At 42.9% G+C, this 17,908-nt stretch overlaps 1 protein-coding gene across 1 annotated transcript; it reads right to left on the bottom strand.

Moving 5' to 3' along the window:
* Positions 1-2,903: 2,903 nt before the first annotated feature.
* On the bottom strand, positions 2,904-17,091 carry LOC148364458 (bile acid-CoA:amino acid N-acyltransferase-like). The gene is made up of 11 exons (XM_088337353.1): positions 16,980-17,091; positions 13,125-13,331; positions 11,288-11,387; positions 9,956-10,146; positions 8,522-8,694; positions 7,366-7,482; positions 4,557-4,642; positions 4,372-4,462; positions 4,223-4,303; positions 4,016-4,151; positions 2,904-3,004 (listed from the first exon to the last, which is right to left on the bottom strand). Exons 1-11 carry the CDS (start codon positions 17,089-17,091, stop codon positions 2,904-2,906), a joined length of 1,395 nt encoding a protein of 464 aa, XP_088193479.1.
* Between the last annotated feature and the right edge of the window lie 817 nt (positions 17,092-17,908).

The raw sequence follows: 17,908 nt of genomic DNA, 5'->3' as shown, positions 1-17,908 counted from the left end.
CTGTGAACTATCATTTTCGTTCAAGTTTTCTGCAACCTTGTTTGAGTGACCTGGTTTCTTCAGTAAACCAAGGTGTATGCTTCTTAGGTCAAAATTTATGCCTTAGGGGCGCCACAGAATCCAGATCATTAACCAAAGCAGTATTAAAGTTGTTTGTAAGTGAGTCAACGGACCCAGTGTACAAAGGGAGGGCTGCAGTTACCATAGGTAATAGTTCTTTTAACTACACTATTAAAAAATGACTACAGAAATAGTACAGAAATGTTACACAAATACATTGGAAATACAGCAAAAAGTACTAAAAAAGTACTAAGAATTAATACTAAAGTAATACACAAACATACTACGGAACTACAAGAAAAACCTAAATGTAGAAATATTCTGAAAAAACAAAAAAAAGACAACTAGAGTAATACTACAAAACGAAAGATCAAATGAAACGCTTAAAACAAGCACCTAGTATATTATTTTGCTTTAATGTATATATATATATATATATATATATATATATATATATATATATATATATATATATATATATTATTATATATACATAATATATAAATATATATACACCATCCGACGTCTTGGGGGGGAAGCGGTGTGCCATCAACACTGTGATGGGGCGCTGCTGACCTCGACCCGGGACGTTGTGAATCGATGGGCGGAGGACTTCGAAGACCTCCTCAATCCCACCGGTACGTCTTCCTCTGGGGAAGCAGAGCCTGAGGACTCTGGGTTGGGCTCTCGTATCACTGGGGTTGAAGTCACAGAGGTTGTCAAAAACCTCCTCGGTGGCAGGGCCCCGGGGGTCGATGAGATCCGCCCGGACTTCATTAAAGCTCTGGATGTTGTGGGCGTGTCATGGTTGACGCGCCTCTGCAACATCCCGTGGACATCGGGGACAGTGCCTCTGGACTGGCAGACTGGGGTGGTAGTTCCCGTCTTTAAGAAGGGGGACCGGAGAGTGTGTTCCAACTACAGGGGAATCACACTTCTCAGCCTCCCTGGTAAGGTCTATTCAGGGGTACTGGAGAGGAGGGTCCGCCAGGAAGTCGAATCTCGGATTCAGGAGGAACAGTGTGGTTTTCGTCCTGGCCGTGGAACACTGGACCAGCTCTATACACTCTTCAGAGTCTTTGAGGGTGCATGGGAGTTTGCCTCTCCGGTCTACATGTGTTTTGTGGACTTGGAGAAGGCATTCAACCGTGTTCCTCGGGAGGCCCTGTGGGGGGTGCTTCGGGAGTATGGGGTACCGCACAGTCTTATCCGGGCTGTGCAGTCCCTGTATGCCCGGTGCCAGAGTCTGGTCCGCATTGTGGGCAGTAAGTTGGATTCATTCCCGGTGAGGGTTGGGCTCTGCCAGGGCTGCCCTTTGTCACTGATTCTGTTCATAACTTTTATGGACAGAATTTCTAGGCGCAGCCTTGGCGGGGATGGAGTCCGGTTTGGGGGCCTCAGTATTGCGTCACTGCTTTTTGCAGATGACGTGGTGCTGTTGGCTTCCTCAGGCCGTGATCTTCAGCTCTCGCTGGAGCAATTCGCAGCCGAGTGTGAAGCGGCCGGGATGGGGATCAGCACCTCCAATTCCGAGGCCATGGTTCTCAGTCGGAAAAAGGTGGTATGCTCCCTCCGGGTTGGGGAGGAGGTCTTGCCCCAAGTAGAGGAGTTCAAGTATCTTGGGGTCACGAGTGAGGGTAGGATGGAATGGGAGATCGACAGACGGGTCGCTGCAGCGTCTGCCGTCATTAGGACCCTGTACCGGTCTGTCGTGGTGAAGAGGGAGCTGAGACGAAAGGCAAAGCTCTCGATCTACCGGTCGATCTACGTTCCTACCCTCACCTATGGTCATGAACTTTGGGTCATGACTGAAAGAACTCGAGCCCGGATACAAGTGGCCGAAATGAGTTTCCTCCGCAGGGTTGCTGGGTTCTCCCTTAGAGATAAGGTGAGAAGCTCAGTCATCCGGGAGGGACTCGGTGTAGAGCCACTGTTCTTCTGCGTTGAGAGGAGCCAGTTGAGATGGCTCGGGCATCTAATAAGGATGCCTCCTGGACGCCTCCCTCGGGAGGTGTTCCGGACATGTCCCACCGGCAGGAGCCCCCGGGGGCGGCCCAGGACACGTAGGTCTATCGGCTGGCTTGGGAACGCCTCGGGGTCCCGTCGGATGAGCTGGAGGAGGTGGCTGGGGATAGGGACGTCTGTGCTTCCCTTTTAACGCTGCTGCTCCCGCGAGCCGACCTCGGATAAGCGGAAGATAATGGATGGATGGATGGATGGATATATATATATTTCATCTCATTAGCTGCACCGCTTATCTTCAGTAGGGTTGCTGGGGTGCTGGAGCCCATCGCAGCAATCATCCGGCAGTGGGCAGGGGACACCCTGAACTGATTGCCAGCCAATCGCAGGGCACACAGGGACAGACAACTCGCTCGCGCATTCACACCTTGGGACAATTTTGACCATATAGTTTCCCAGCCCTGCACTACACAATATAGCAACAGCTAGTGCTCAAATAATACACACTGACCCTTTAAAATGCAATATATGCACTGACCGGCTGCAATATTGTTAACCAACTGCGTTAAATAATGTCAAGTGAAAAATCCGTCATAAATTCTGGTTGAAAAAGAAAAAAAAACAGTGAATTGGATTGATATGTTTATTGTGATTATAATCTCTCACAAAATAATGAAATCCCACAGTCAGTAACAATTGATGCAAAAGAGTTGGCACATAAATGTTTAGAAACAATAAAAAATGTCATTCAAGAAATGATTTGATTATTTTTTTCCCCTTCATTTTTCATCACAGTGTGAAAGATTAGTTCATTAGTTTGAACAGCTCCCCCTTGAGGTGAATCTTCAACGTTCATGTCAAGGTCAAATCCAAAATATCAGTCACACTCTTAGATTTGTGTTCAAAAATGTAAGAATTTTCCTCCAAGAATCTTCCTGGGCAGCAGCGTGGGCGGCAAGGTGACCGCCGGAAATTATGAACACTAAAGAGGAAACACAAAACGACAAGATTCAGTCGTCTGCAGTGCCTTGCGAAAATATTGACCTCTACCCCAACACCTCCCCGCCAAAAAACATTTTGATGTATATTGCCAGATTTCAGGCTTCAAACTTATGGATAAAAAGCTCAAAGTATTTTCGACAAATCAATCAAATCAATCAATATAGAATTACTACAAAAATACTACGACAGTTTACTATATTACGAAATACTACTGCAAAATTCCCATCTCATCTCATTAGCTGCACCGCTAGCGGTGCAGCTAATGAGATGAGATGAGATAAGATGAGACTGGATAATTATTTACTACAAAAATACTCCAAAAAGACAACTACAGTAATATTACAAAAATACTTCCTTGGGCTGAAAGTTTAGAGGCACAGCCAGGTATTGGTATGTTTTATGCTCTTTTCATTTTGATATTATTGCTCGCACAGTGCTCCGAGAGATATGTGAATGTTGCAACAACTTATTTTATCCCATTCCTGCTTTGAACTTTTCCACAACATTTTCCCGGGCCTTTCTAGTGTGGTCTTTGGTTTTTATAATGCTGTCTGTTCTCCTCTGAGCCCATCACAGAGCAGGTGCATTAAAACAGAGACTTATTGTCTTACCGTTGCACTCTGTCATTGTTAGTCCTTTGAGGTCATCATTGGAACATTCAGGAGTCATCAGGAAACACCCGTAGTCAGATAGTTGAGATGAAATCTTTTTGCAATACTCACTTTTCAGTTTTTGATTGATGTAAATATCATTCAAATATTGAAAATTTAGTTCACCTGATTGCATCTCACAAGTTGTTGATTCTTAGAAAGTATTTTCAGTTTTTTTATCATTAAATTCGAAACCTGAAAAGTGGCAATACGACAAAAGGTTTTGTGGGGGGGGCAATTCTTTAGCTAGGCACTGTGAACCGTAGACCGTTTACAGAAATTTGTGACATTGCACACGAGGGTTCGATTGGAGAGATTCACATGATTGAACCAGATCTTACATATTTTTGATTTGGCTTTCCACAAATACTCTCTCATATGGGGTGTGTAAGGTTGATCAATAATGTGACCAGCGCCCGGGTATGACAAACGGGTGAGCAGATGTGATTTTCCAGCGGTTTTGAGTTCATCTTCAACCTAGACAGCACAGAATCTGAGTTGCATTAATTAGTGGAGCAAACTAAACAGCAAAGCTTATATGTTCGTACCATGTTTAGGTTCTCCATGCTGTGAACACATTGGTCATCTTCCCCACAGATGTACATCAATGGACACGCCAGGTTCTCAAACTACAAAGATGTCACACATCTTTTTCTGTTCTAGTCTTTGATACTCACCGATATGGTCTTCATCTCACCTTCAATTGCATTTCAGGGGAGAAGAGTTTGGGAAAAGATATCGCCTTAATACCATAATAGCCTGCCTCATCGCGAAAAATTGTATTGTCACTAAAGGGTGAAAAAAAGGTTCTTAGACAAACATATAAATAAAAAACAGTCCAAGATGCAACCAACTAAACACCCAACAATAATTTTCAAATACCTGTGCGATTTACTGGCCTTGGAAAATACGCCTGCAAGCTCCTTGTTGTTTCCAACTGGGCCATTGATGCAAACCAAACAGGACGGCTGCAGTTTTGGTTTAATACACAAAAAACATAGTTGACAACGTCCAAGGAAGAAGAAATTTAGAGGAGGCTTTCTATTTATCCGTTTGCATTAACGTGTGTTTTGTAATAAGTAGTTTACATGGCTGAATTCTATGCATTGTCCTTGATGTAACTAAGTCATTTTTGCATACATTCAAAGAAATTGAAGAAGGCCATGGGGGATTGGTGAGTTACGCCGGCTTTATAGTTTTCGGGTATCTTGTTTTAAACTACAAAAGTCAATTCCATTGAAGTTGGGAAAAAGTTTAAAATGTCAGTAAAATTAGAATAGAATGACTTGCAAACCTTTTCTAACCCATATTTAAATGAATACACCACAAAGACAAGATTATCCATGTTCAAACTCATAAACTTTATTTCCATAAGCAAATAATGATAAACTTAGAATTTTATAATTGCAACAAGTGCCAAAGTAGTTGGGAAAGGGGCTTCTTCACCATTGTGTTACATCACCTTTCCTTTTAATAACACTCAATAAACGTTTAGGAAGTGAGGAGACTAGTTGTTGAATCGTTGATAGTGGAATCCTTTCCCATTCTTGCTTTATGTACAGCTTCAGCTGTTCAACAGTCCGGGGTCTCCTTTGTCTTATTCTGCGCTTTATAATGCGCCACACATTTTCAATGGGAGACAGGTCAGGACTGCAGGCAGGCCAGTCAAGCACCCGCACCCTCTTACTACGAAGCCACGCTGTCGTGAGACGTGCAGTGTGTGGCTTGGCATTATCCTGCTGGAAGAAGCAAGGGCGCCCATGGTAAAGATTCTGTTTGGATGGCAACATACTTTGTTCCAAAACCTGAATGTACTTTTCTGCATTAATGGTGCCTTCACAGATGTGCAGGTTACCCATTCCTTGGCCACTCATGCACCCCCATACCATCACAGATGCTGGCTTTTGCACTTTGCGTGCATAACAGTCTGGGTGGTTCTGTTCTTCTTTGGACCGGAGGACACGACGTCCACAATTTCCAAACACAATTTGGAAAACTGACTCATCAGACCACAGAACACTTTTCCACTTTGTATCAGTCCATTTTAGATGGGCTCGGGCCCAGAGAACCCTGCGGCGTTTCTGGATGTTGTTGATGAATGGCTTACGCTTTGCAACATAAAGTTTTAACCCACACTTACGGATATAGCGTCGAACTGTATTGACTGACAGTGGTTTTCCAAAGTGTTCCTGAGCCCATGTGGTGATGTCCTTTACACATTGATGTCGGTTCTTAATGCAGTACCGCTTGAAGGCTCGGAGGTCACGGGCATTCAATAATGGTTTACGGCCATGCCGTTTACGCACAGTGATTTCTCCAGATTCCCTGAACCTTTTCACAATATTATGGACTGTAGATGATGATATCCCTAAATTCCTTGCAATTGTACTTTGAGGAATGTTGTTTTTAAACTGTTCAACAATTTGCTCACGCAGTTGTTCACAAAGAGGTGAACCTCGCCCCATCCTTGCATGTGAATGACTTAGCTTGTTCGGGTCTCCCTTTTTTATACCCAGTAACAACTCTCACCTGTTGCTAATTCATCTGTTCACCTGCAAATAGTTGGTTGATTTCCATTCATCCACTTTCTGAGTAGTTATTGACACCTGTCCCAACTATTTTGGCACGTGTTGCTGTCATCAAATTACAGAGTTGATGATTTTCTCCCAAAACAATAAAGTTTATGAGTGAAGACAATAAATATGTTGTCTTTGCTGTGCATTCATTTAAATATGGGTTGAAAAGAATTTGCAATTTACTTGGATCAATTTTTATTTGCAATTAACACACTTTCCCAACTTCATTGGAATTGAGTTTTGTATATCACAATGTTTCTTTGATGAGTATATTTTGAAATGGTCATCAGATCGTGGATCCCAAGAGTTTCAGCCTTCCAATGATATATGGCATAGCATATTTCAGTGACTGGTGACATCGTACGATAACGTATTTGTTTATCAAAAGTCCGGCTGCCCACCCGCAGGCCGTCAGAACTTAGGGTTAGTTAGGGTACCGCAAATCATTAAAACTCTAATGTTCCGTGTTTCTTTGCAAATAAGTCATGTTTAAATGTGGACACATGCGGCTTAAAGCCAGGTGCGGCTTATGTATGTACAAAATGTATTTACCTTTAAAAATGTCCTGTGTGCAGCACGGCGGCGCAGTGGTTAGCGCTTGTGCGGCACAGTTCATGTCATGGGAACCTGTCATGGGTTCAAATCCAGCTCCAGACTTTCTGTGCGGAGTTTGTATGTTCTCCCCGTGCTTGCGTGGGTTTCCTCCGGGCACTCCGGTTTCCTCCCACATTCCGAAAAACATGCATTTCAGGTGAATTGGCCGGTCCAAATTGTCCCTAGGTGTGAATGAGCGAATGAGTTGTCTGTCCCCGTGTGCCCTGCGATTGGCTGGCAACCAGTTCAGGGTGTCCCCTGCCCACTGCCCGAAGACGGATGGGATGGGCTCCAGTCCCCCCGCGACCCTAATGAGGATAAGCGGTACGGCTAATGAGATGAGATGAGATGAATGTCCTGTGTGCGGCTTATAGTCAGGTGCGCTCTATAATCTGAAGTTTACAGTACTTTAGACTTAAAGAAGACCTTTACCGATGATGGAGCATCTACCATGCCACATAAGGCAAGAGGGCATCATGTTAGATAGAATTCATGTTACTGTACTTATTTTTGTGACGTACATTTACATCAGACTGAAAGGCCAGTTGGAGGGCTAGGTAGACTCCATAAGAGATACTGATGATACCAATCCTGTCGCCATGGATCTGAGGGTGATCCCTGAGGATGTTGTATGCTTTCTGAAATGGAGATGAAAATATAGAATATGAACGATTAGATTGACGGTCAGATATTGGATGTATGGATAGATGAACAGCCTGACTGATGAATAGATGGATGGATGGCTGGATGGATGGATGAATGGATGAATAGACCGATGGACTATGTTAGGACAAATTGGTGGATTTGAATTCATACTGACAATGCACTCTTCACTAAGTCCACCATGGGCCAGGACCTAATTCAGACTGTTGAACAGCTGTATGCCAATGCCAACAGTGCAGTACTGATGGTACCATTGGAAAGTGCTTTCAAACTACAGTCGGTGTGAGACAAGGCTTCATTCTCTCTCCAACTTTATTCAACATCATCCTGAAGAGGATCACGACGGAAGCCTTGGACACAACGCCACTAAGCTCCGTTTTGCTGATGATATTTCTAGACTGGGAGGAGAAGAAGAGAAAGTCGGAGATCTGGTCAATCGCCAAACTCAAACATTTTGGAGTTGTCATATCAAAAGTGGGGTCAGAACTGGAAATCATGGCCAGGATAGTTTGAAATCATATTCACACCCCCCAGTCTTAATCCCATTTAGAGGGACAAGAACATAGCTGTGAAATCAAAGATTAGACTCATGCACACGTTTGTTACTTTCACCTTCCTGTACGCTTCAGAAAAATGAACTCATAAAGCAGGGCTGGAAAAGAAAATCCAGGCAATGGAAAAGAGATGCTACGGGTAACTTCGAGGCATCAGCCCATTTGACAAATGAAACGGTACGCAACACCATCAGAGGGCTCATTGCACCCTACGAAGAACTGTTGTCAACTGTGTGCAGGTGGAAACTTCAGTGGACAATCAGGACTGGCCAAGATAATTCTCCAGGGTACAGTCCAAGGTGGCAGGAGGAAAGGAAGACCGAAAAAGAACTGGGCTGACAACATCAAGGAATGGACTGGTGCAAACTTTGCCACGACCAAAAAAAATGTATTCTTATTCATTGACCTCTAACTGCCAAATATATACATTGATCAGTATGTTCCAAGGAGGTCATCTTGCCTTCATATATGGATCCAAAGCGCTAAAATCACGTTTCAGGCTCAGATCTTTGTGGCCCCTGTAGACCACACTAAAGCTTGCAATGCCCCTAGAAGCAAGTGAGGCTGCGCGCTGCTCCTTAAGTCCTCTGTTCATTCCCCATATTTCCAACGTGGCTGGGAACGTACCCCGGCCTGTTGAGCAAATGGGATAAAAATCTGAGAAATGACACTTACAAAATAAGTCTAAAATTCAAGTATGTTCCCAGAACTCTTTATATACTTAAATATATATATATATATATATATATATATATATATATATATATATATATATATATATATATATATATATATATATATATATATATATATATATATATATATATATATATATATATATATATATAGTTTTGTCCTCCCTGGCTTGTACTTGCTTCACCTCTCCCCTCCCGCTTCCCCTTCTCTTTTTCTACCTCTTTCTCTATCGCCATCTCTCTCCCTGTCATTCATACCCCTCTCTCTCCCGCTCTCATTTTTTTGAAGGTGGTTGTGATTCTGATATCTCTGTGGTTGTTTTGTATAAAGAATCTAAAAAACTCTATATGTATATAAACTTCCAAGTTTTTACTGTTGAAATTGAGCTTGGAAGAAGGTGATACTGGAAATTTTGGTTTCGATCTAAGCAAATACATTGAAATCATTGAATGATTTAACTCTTCACCCCTTGAGCTAGTTAAGAATTACACACACGAAACATTACGTCACTAAAAATTTTTTGGAATTAATAAATAACTGCATTGCAAATTCAAACAGTATAATAAATACATGTCTGTTACACATCCTTAAGAACAAAAGCAAGAGTCAAACCAAAAAAAGCAGCGACGTAACGAAAGTAGAAATACTGTATAAGAAAGTCACATAGAAAACTAAAATACCTTGCTTTGCACAATACAGTATCATGAAAATAAAGTGAGTTCTAAAAATAAATTGTGATTCTGTTGCAGCTCTTTGCCCTACGCAGGGTGAGCTTTATTTATACGTTGATGTAGACGTGTGGTATTGCCACAGCAGCAGACCACTTTACCATACAAAAGAAAGACAACTGACATTGCCTTTTTCTTGAGTTGCGATTGATGCTTGTTGCTGTATTTTTAGGTATTGGTAGGGATGTGTGCATTAGGCCCTCTCTCCTGCCTAGCTTGGAGGATGAAGCAGCAGGCCATGTAGGCAGTAGTGCTACAAGTGTGCTTCACAATCTCAGGCATTGGGTGAGAGAGAGAGGAGTTGTGCTATCTATTTAGAGAAGTGGCGCTATGAGGACATTGACGAAGGAACAAAGTAACAACCCTAGGACAACAGTATAAATCCAAACAATGTATTTACTTAGTATCGAAAATATCAATATATGGATGAGTACTACCGCCCTAACTAAAAACTTGGGAATTTAGCTCACCGGGTGGTAAGAATAGCGTTCCCACAACTCCGTTTTGGCGAATGTCAATACGTTGAACGCCCGGTGCCATGTACCAGCGCTCGGTAGTCGTAACTGCCAGCTCAGCACTTTCTCGCTCTCTTGGAGAAACGTGACCATCCAGCAAGGAAACGTCCACTGTGAGAGGAGTCTCGACGTTTTCCTTCAGAAACCTTTGCAAGAAACAATCACATCTTTTTCTACCAATCAATGGCAACAATGGTATTTATAGTCCAAAATGGAAGACTTTGGTGGAGGAATCGAGTGTGAAAGAAATTCCAGTACACGAGCAGTCCCAGGGGCTAATGTTCCTTTAGAGACCACTTGAGTCTACTCGACGTTCGTGACTGCTCACTGCCTGCATCAGCTCCTTTGAGTTTGTGCATGCAAACTTCAGGTTCAGAGAGGCCTTAACTTCCAGGAGTCATAGGGGGCACCACTTCATGTGGTGTGTCTTGGGCAAGTACGGCCCTGCGGTACAAGTCATTCTCCTGAATATTTTTTTTTTGGTAGGGGTTTGAGCCCACAGACGGAACAGAAAGTAGTACTGGTCTCCATGGTTACCAGTAGTAGGAGATGCTTCCTTAATCGGACTCAGATACAGCACATTTATCATCTGGTGGCCGTTGTTTTTTTTTTTAGGGTGGAAAGCGTCATCCTGCTTTTCAGAGACTTCAACATTGACAGTCAGCGGCATCTGATAATACTGATACTAGAAACTAAATCAGTGGGGGAAATCTATTTTGTTCCAAGATTTTGAGTTTCACTTTGTACAATACGCATTGCATCATTTTTTACTTTTGTACTTTTGTTGAAAAACAAACTTTGTGGCAATAACGTAACATCCTCTGCTCAAAGGCTCTCGCGTTTTGTGTAATTTTTGTATCTGTATAGACAAATTATTTACAGTATATATTTCAATTGATATTTAACTAAATCGCCGTCTTCTACCCCCTCCTCATCCACTCACTAACAAGTCACGTCATCCCAATTCCTACAGGCCAAAGAAGCAAGTCTCTGTGTCTCGGTCCTTACTATACCAAAAGCTATGATTTTTAAGTGAATGCAAACCAAATGCTCTCTCCTGCCACTAATAGGCAGTGTTGAGTTCGTATAGTTTAGTGAGTTGGTTCAGGTGCAAAACTGCATTCACTCATCTGTTGAATTAAACCAGGTAAGGTACGGAGAACATGTATGAGTTGACAAGTATGCGATTTCCGTCACTCTCCCTTGCAAACTTGCATGAGCGATTTAAGCATCCCTGAAACAAATTCAACTCGTATGAAGAGATACCAATGTATTTAGTTTACATGCCTTATTCCGCGCTTGTCCACAGCAGCGATTTGCATGGCCCAGAAGAGACCCATGGGCTCGCAACCCAAATATGAACCACCCACTGAATGATCCCTGCTCACTGCGGAAGGCACAAGAGAGAAGGAAAGACAAAGATGTTACAAGTATAATGGACAAATGTGTTCTCGAGTGTGGGCAAACTACACTTTTTTAAAATTCGGCTGTTAAACAATAATGGTAAAAATATGATCATGACATTGATACAGTAATTCCTCGTAGAATCCGCAAAGTAGAAAAATGTATTCATCAAATGTTCTATTATATATTGGAACCAAAGATCAAACCCCGTTTCCAGGCTCAAACATTTGTTTAAGAATGGGAATACGTGTGTCGTGTCCAGCATGATCGCTGTGGCGACCGCCTGGCCCCGCCCCCTGGGCACCGGCTGTAGTAGATCAGCTAATTTGCGTGTGTGCTACTTAAGGGTGGGTTGTGGGTATTGCGGGTGCTGGTTCATTTACATTTTCTGTTCTGTTTTGCTCTGTCCTGTTTTGTTTGAGTCGGAGGAGACCTGAGTTTGCACGTTTTGAGTAAAAGCTTGTTTTGTTAGTATTCCGAGTCTAAGTTCCTGTTTGCCTGTAAGCCTGTTTTTGTTTTGTTTTGTCCCTGAGAGTTGGACGACTTTTATTTTGCTAAATAAAAGTTCTGGTCGTCAACGTAAATGAGTTCTCCCTTCCCTTCCTCCTGCATCCGTTCTGGTCCGGTCTCTTGACAACGTGAAGGGAATGGTGTATATCCCCCCCTTCTCCTGCAAACATAGAAAAGTCCAGAAAATAATCTATACAACCATTAGAGACTGTTTCCCAAAAATATGCTTTTGAAGTGATTGGCTGGATTACCAACATCACGTACGCAGTGTCTCAGTCAGTGCTCATTTTGAACGTTTGTGAAATCGTTCATATAATCCACAAGCCTTTGAATTTCTCATTCAGATTTGGAAGAATACATTTTATGATCTTCAACATGAATACCATTTAATTAAATGTACCCAAAATACATACTTTCTGTGATATGTACATCTCAAAGTGTCACAGACCAGAAACGGACACAGGAGCCAATGGCACTCTTTTTTTTCTCAGTTTTTATTAACAAAGAGGGAGAGCAGGGCTTGCTTCCACGATCCGATGGTTGTCGGACAAGAGGAGCAGGAGATGCGGAAGGGGCGCTTCCGTGTCTAGCGAGGAGGGTTGAAAACAGGCGGGACTGGAGAGCATAGGCGGTGTCCATTTCGGAAACGAGGTCGGTAACAGGAGGCAGGCAGGTAACGGGGCAAAATAGATCGGATAACAGGCAGGCAGAACGGGGCAGAGTCAGGTCCGGATACAGGTTGGCAACGCGGATCATGCAGAGAAAAGCAGGGCAGGAACAGAGTCTGACGTAAGAGCTTACTGAGCTGGGGGCAACGGTTCGCATAACGATCTGACATCGACCTCGCGGAAGGAGTACATCAGCCAATCAGCGTTCCGGGCAGTTGGCGCCAATCAAGCAGTCGCAGGTGCTCTGAATCGGCAATTATGACACAAAGAATACCAATGTTTTTGAAACACTCTGCATAATAGAGTATTTAATAAATAAATAGACAAATCAATGAACAAAGAAATAAATGAATAAATACATGAATCAATAAATAAAGGCTTCTACTTTGCGGGTTTTGTCTGGTGCGTGACATTTTTCAAACGCAACCCCTGTGAAAAACGAGGGATTACTGTAATGGGATTCGTAAAAAGATCATAATAGAAACCAGTGCAAACGAATGCAATGTACAGTTAATTAACAATGCACATTCGGCGTGACTCACAGTCGACAGTGCCGTCTTCCCTTGCGTTGTAATGGCCAAACGCTTCCCACATATTACCATCCTCACTCTTCATTTTTGCACACAAAGTAACTGGATGGTGCGGGGACAGCAAGCTTGCTTTTACGTTGACCGGTTCGTCCATCATGCTGCGGGCTGGAGCAGCTGTCAGAACTGGAGCTGGACTGAAAACGGTCCTAAATGACATGCCTGATCGGGAAAAATATGTCACGTTAAAAGTTATTCCTCCCCACAATTATGCAAATACGTTGCATGATATTCCACCCGCCGGAAAGATCAAAAAATTTTGTCTCTAAGGTAACCCATCCGTCTTGTTTCTTGTGGAGCTGTGACGTCATTGAAGGAACACAACAATTTCAAAATGGTGAATCCTGGTAACACCACATGTGAGGCAGATGACTTCACAGCTCAAGAAGTCAAAGACAAGACAGGCTGTCTTCAAAATGCATTGTTTTGGAAAATAATTTACGCAAAAAACATTGACTGTTTCCATACATTTTGCACGTTTTAAAATTAGATAGATAGATAGATAGATAGATACTTTATTCATCCCCTAAGGGAAATTCACATTTCCAGCAGCATCCCTGAGCTGAGAACAATACAATAATAAAGCCAAAAGAATACAATATACAAATACCAGTGTGACGTGCAGAATACATATTGGAGTAAGATTCGGTAATATCCAATGTAGGTGGTGCGGTCTAATGTGGGCCTTTACTCTACCGGGTGGAGTTAAAGAGCCTCATGGCATGAGGAAGAAAAGATCTCTTCAGTCTGTCCGTAGCACAAGACAGTGACAGCAGTCTGTCGCTGAAACTGCTCTTCTGTCCGGAGATAATGCTGTGAAGCGGATGCGATGGATTGTCCATGATTGACCTTAGCTTTTTCAGTGTCTGTCTCTCAGCTACTGTTGTTAGGCTGTCCAGCTCTTTGCCCACAACAGAGCTCGCTTTCCTAGCCAGTTTATTGAGACGAGAGGCATCCTTGTTCTTGACGCTGCCTCCCCAACACGCTACCGCATAGAAGAGGGCGTTTGCCACTACTGTCTCATAGAATATTTTCAGGAGCTTTTTGCAGATGTTGAAGGAGGCCAGTCTTCTGAGGAAGTAAAGTTGGCTTTGCCCTTTCCTACATAGAGCTTCTGTGTTGGCAGTCCAGTCCAGTTTGTTGTCCAGCTGCACACCCAGGTATTTGTAGGTCTGGACAAATTCTACACATTCTCCCTTGATGGTTACAGGAACCGGGTGAGTTCTGGTTCTCCTGAAGTCCACCACCATCTCTCTGGTCTTGGTGGTGTTTAGGTGCAGGTGGTTTGCGTCGCTCCATCGGACAAAGTCCTGAATCAATTTCCTGTACTCCTCCTCCTGCCCATTTCTGATACATCCCACGATCGCAGTGTCATCGGCAAACTTTTGCACATGGCAGGACTCAGAGTTGTACTTAAAGTCCGATGTATATAGAATGAATAGGAACGGAGAGAGAACGGTCCCCTGCGGAGATCCTGTGCTGCTAAGCACAGTGTCCGATGTACAGCCCCCCTGTTTCACATACTGCGGTCTGCCTGTCAGGTAGTCAGTAATCCATTCTACAAGGTGTGTGCTAACTCCCATCTCTGTCACTTTCCTACTCAGTAGCAGAGGCTGTATGGTATTGAAGGCACTAGAGAAGTCCAAAAATCTAATCCTCACAGCCCCCTTCGCCCTATCCAGGTGAGAGAGGGATCGGTGTAACATGTATAATATAGCATCCTCCACTCCCACCTTCTCCTGGTAAGCAAATTGCAGTGGGTCGATGGCGTGACGGACCTGTAGCCTCAGGTGGTGCAGCAGCAGCCGCTCCATGGTCTTCATCACATGTGATGTCAGGGCGACTGGCCTGAAGTCATTGAGTTCCTCTGGTCTTGATTTCTTCGGGACTGGGATGATGCAGGATGTTTTCCACAGCTGAGGGACCCTCCCCTGTTCAAGGCTCAGGTTGAAGATGCGCTGTAGAGGGTCTCCCAGCTCAGACGCACAGGCTTTCAGCAGTCGGGGGGATATTCCATCCGGACCAGCTGCCTTGCTGGTTCGTAGCCTTCTCAGCTCTCCACATACCTGGGCTGCAGTTATTTTGAGTGGGGGGATGTCTTCCATGCCAGTGTCCAGAGGGGGTGGGGGAAGGACAGCAGCAGTACTCAGGGGTGAGGATGAGGCGGAGTGGTCAAATCTGTTGAAAAAGTTGTTCAACTGGTTGACTCGCCCCACATCTATATCCACAGCCGCACCCTGCTTGGTGCTGCAGCCAGTAATTGTTTTCATCCCTTCCCACACATCCTTCATGTTGTTGTTCTGCAGCTTTTTCTCCAACTTCCTCCTGTACTGCTCCTTCCCTTTCCGGAGCAATACCGCAAAAGAATAATTACTCTTTAAGTATTTTCTTGGCAAATGCCTAAACAAAAAAGCCATTAAGCCTTTCTCTTTATCCGCACAACACTTTTCAGCAACCTAAGTACGCTTGGAGCGCCATTTGCCAGACAAAAAATTTAAATAAAATGAACAGTGATTTATGTTGACGTGTGATTTGCGAATAAAATAAACCAAAAGAGCCGGATCCCCGTCAAAGGGTAGCCAGAACCCTTCAAAAGGCTCTCTGTCTCTCTCTCTCCCTCTCTCCTTCTCTCTTTCACCCTCTCTATTCCTCTCTCTTCCCCTCTCTATTTGTCTTAACTCATTCTCTTTCCCTTTTTCTCTCTCTCGCTTTTTCTTTCTCCCTCTCTTTCTCTCTGTCTCTCTCTCTCTCTCTCTCTCTTTCTCTCTCTCTCGATCTCTCTCTGTTTCTCTCTCTTTTTCTCTTCCTTTACCCCGTTACCTCCCTCCTCCTCTCTAATTCTCTCCCATTCCCTCTCTCTCGTTTTCTCTCCTCTCTTTCTCTTTCTCTCTTTCCCTCTCTCTGTTATTTCACTTGTGTTCTCCCTGGCTTGTACTTGCTTCACCTCTCCCCTCTCGCTTCCCCTTCTCTTTTTCTACCTCTTTCTCTCTCGCCATCTCTCTCCCTGTCATTCATACCCCTCTCTCTCCCGCTCTCATTTTTTTGAAGGTGGTTGTGATTCTGATATCTCTGTGGTTGTTTTGTATAAAGAGTCTAAAAACATTAAAGGGTATTAGGATATAGTAACATAATGCATTCAAAATAATTTATTTGGTCTGTAATGTTTCATTATATTTGGTAATATATCAATAAAAACAAAAATATCTGAAGAACCGTTTGGGAGCCGAAAGAATCGGCTCTTTTTAGTGAGCTGAGTTGAAAGAACAGGTTCTTCTTCTAAAAAACAACATTAAATATTTGGATTTGTGCCCTCTACTTAAAATTTTCTAAGTGTTTAAAAAACAATAAAAATCCAAAAAGATTTCATTCAGTCATAAAGTCATTCAGCTGTTGCGCAATAACCTTTTCAAGTAGTTTAGAAAGAAACGGTAGGTTTTATACAGGTCTAAAATTACATAGACTTTCAAGGACAAGGTTGGCGTTGCTTAAGCGTATCTTTGAGATAAATCGTGTTAACACTCTCATAGCAAATCTCTTTTGTCTTTTCATGAAAGAAGAACATTAAATAATGAGCTGAACAGGTAGAGCCATATGGGAAAACCTTTTGTGTAAGCACTGCTACTGTGTTACACAGGTATTTGGGTTATTTTTATCTGCAGCAGTAAATGGTTAATGTGCAAAACGCCACCGCATGTTACTAAAGTACCCTGAATGCAGCAATGCTAATGGTAAACTCAGAGAAAATCAACTCTACAACTTTTTTAACGAAAGATATCAAGACCATCATTTCGACAGTATGTTTTTTCTTACCAATTTTACTATGCAACCAGCTGTTTTTTCTTTGCAAGCCAACATGTGAAGTCAGCTGGTTTCCAATGAAATGCCGATTTGTTGCCATCCTCACCCAAGTTCCGGTCATCATTCTGGAAATTAACCGGTGACAAATCAAGCAAAAAAATTATTTGGAATGGCTCACCAAGCTTGGATTTGCAGGTTACTTGATGTGACTTTTAGGTTTGCTTTAGAGATTAGTGAAATTTCCCTTAAGATCCGATCCATTGTCTTGACGTCAGTAAAGAAGGTGTAATTCCAGTTTACAGGCTTGGAAATGTCAGTCACAGTTGGGTTTAAAGAGGTTAGATATTTTGTCATTAAAATAAAATTATCAAAGGTTCGCAGCTTGTGCAAAATGCTGCAGCGAAGGTTTTGACTAGGACAAAAAAGTTTGATCACATTCCTCCAATTTTGGCTAACCTGCACTGGGCTCTGTGTCAGTTCGAGATGTGATTATTAAGGTTATGTTGCTAACATACAGAAGTTTGTATGAACTGGCATCCTCTTATCATTCTGTTCCGCTCGGAAAATGCTGGTCTACTAGTGACTCAAAGAGCCAAGAAGAAGTCTGCAAGTTCAAGAGCATTCTCCATCCAGCCCCCTTGCTGCGGAATGCTCTGACCTCAGACATACATTCTGCAACCAAAGAAGATGTCTTTTAATCTAGGCCTAAAACAAACACCTACTCTATGTTGACGTTGACCTCATACTCTTGTTTACTTGTCCTTCGGGGAAAAGGCTGAGCCTGGATAGAATAGAATAGAATAGAATAGAATAGAATAGAATAGAATAGAATAGAATAGAATAGAATAGAATAGAATAGAATGGAATAGAATAGAATAGAATTTGACCACTTTTTGTACTGCAAGGCATGGTCTATCATTAGTTGAAATGTTGGATTCTTA

The sequence above is a fragment of the Urocampus carinirostris genome, chromosome 6 (assembly GCF_059441175.1).
Source record: "Urocampus carinirostris isolate Australia breed hairy pipefish chromosome 6, RoL_Ucar_1.0, whole genome shotgun sequence".
NCBI classification, from domain to species: Eukaryota; Metazoa; Chordata; class Actinopteri; order Syngnathiformes; family Syngnathidae; genus Urocampus; species Urocampus carinirostris.
Note: the sequence above shows the minus strand (reverse complement) of the source record. Positions and strands in the feature narration are given on the sequence as shown.

Coding starts and splice junctions, on each gene's coding strand:
- LOC148364458 (XM_088337353.1), bottom strand. CDS start 17,091: ATGATGACCGGAACTTGGGTGAGGATGGCAACAAATCGGCATTTCATT. Junction 11,388..13,124: donor GGAAGACGGCACTGTCGACT/GTGAGTCACGCC, acceptor TGCCTTCCGCAG/TGAGCAGGGATCATTCAGTG. Junction 8,695..9,955: donor AACGCTATTCTTACCACCCG/GTGAGCTAAATT, acceptor TTTGCTCAACAG/GCCGGGGTACGTTCCCAGCC.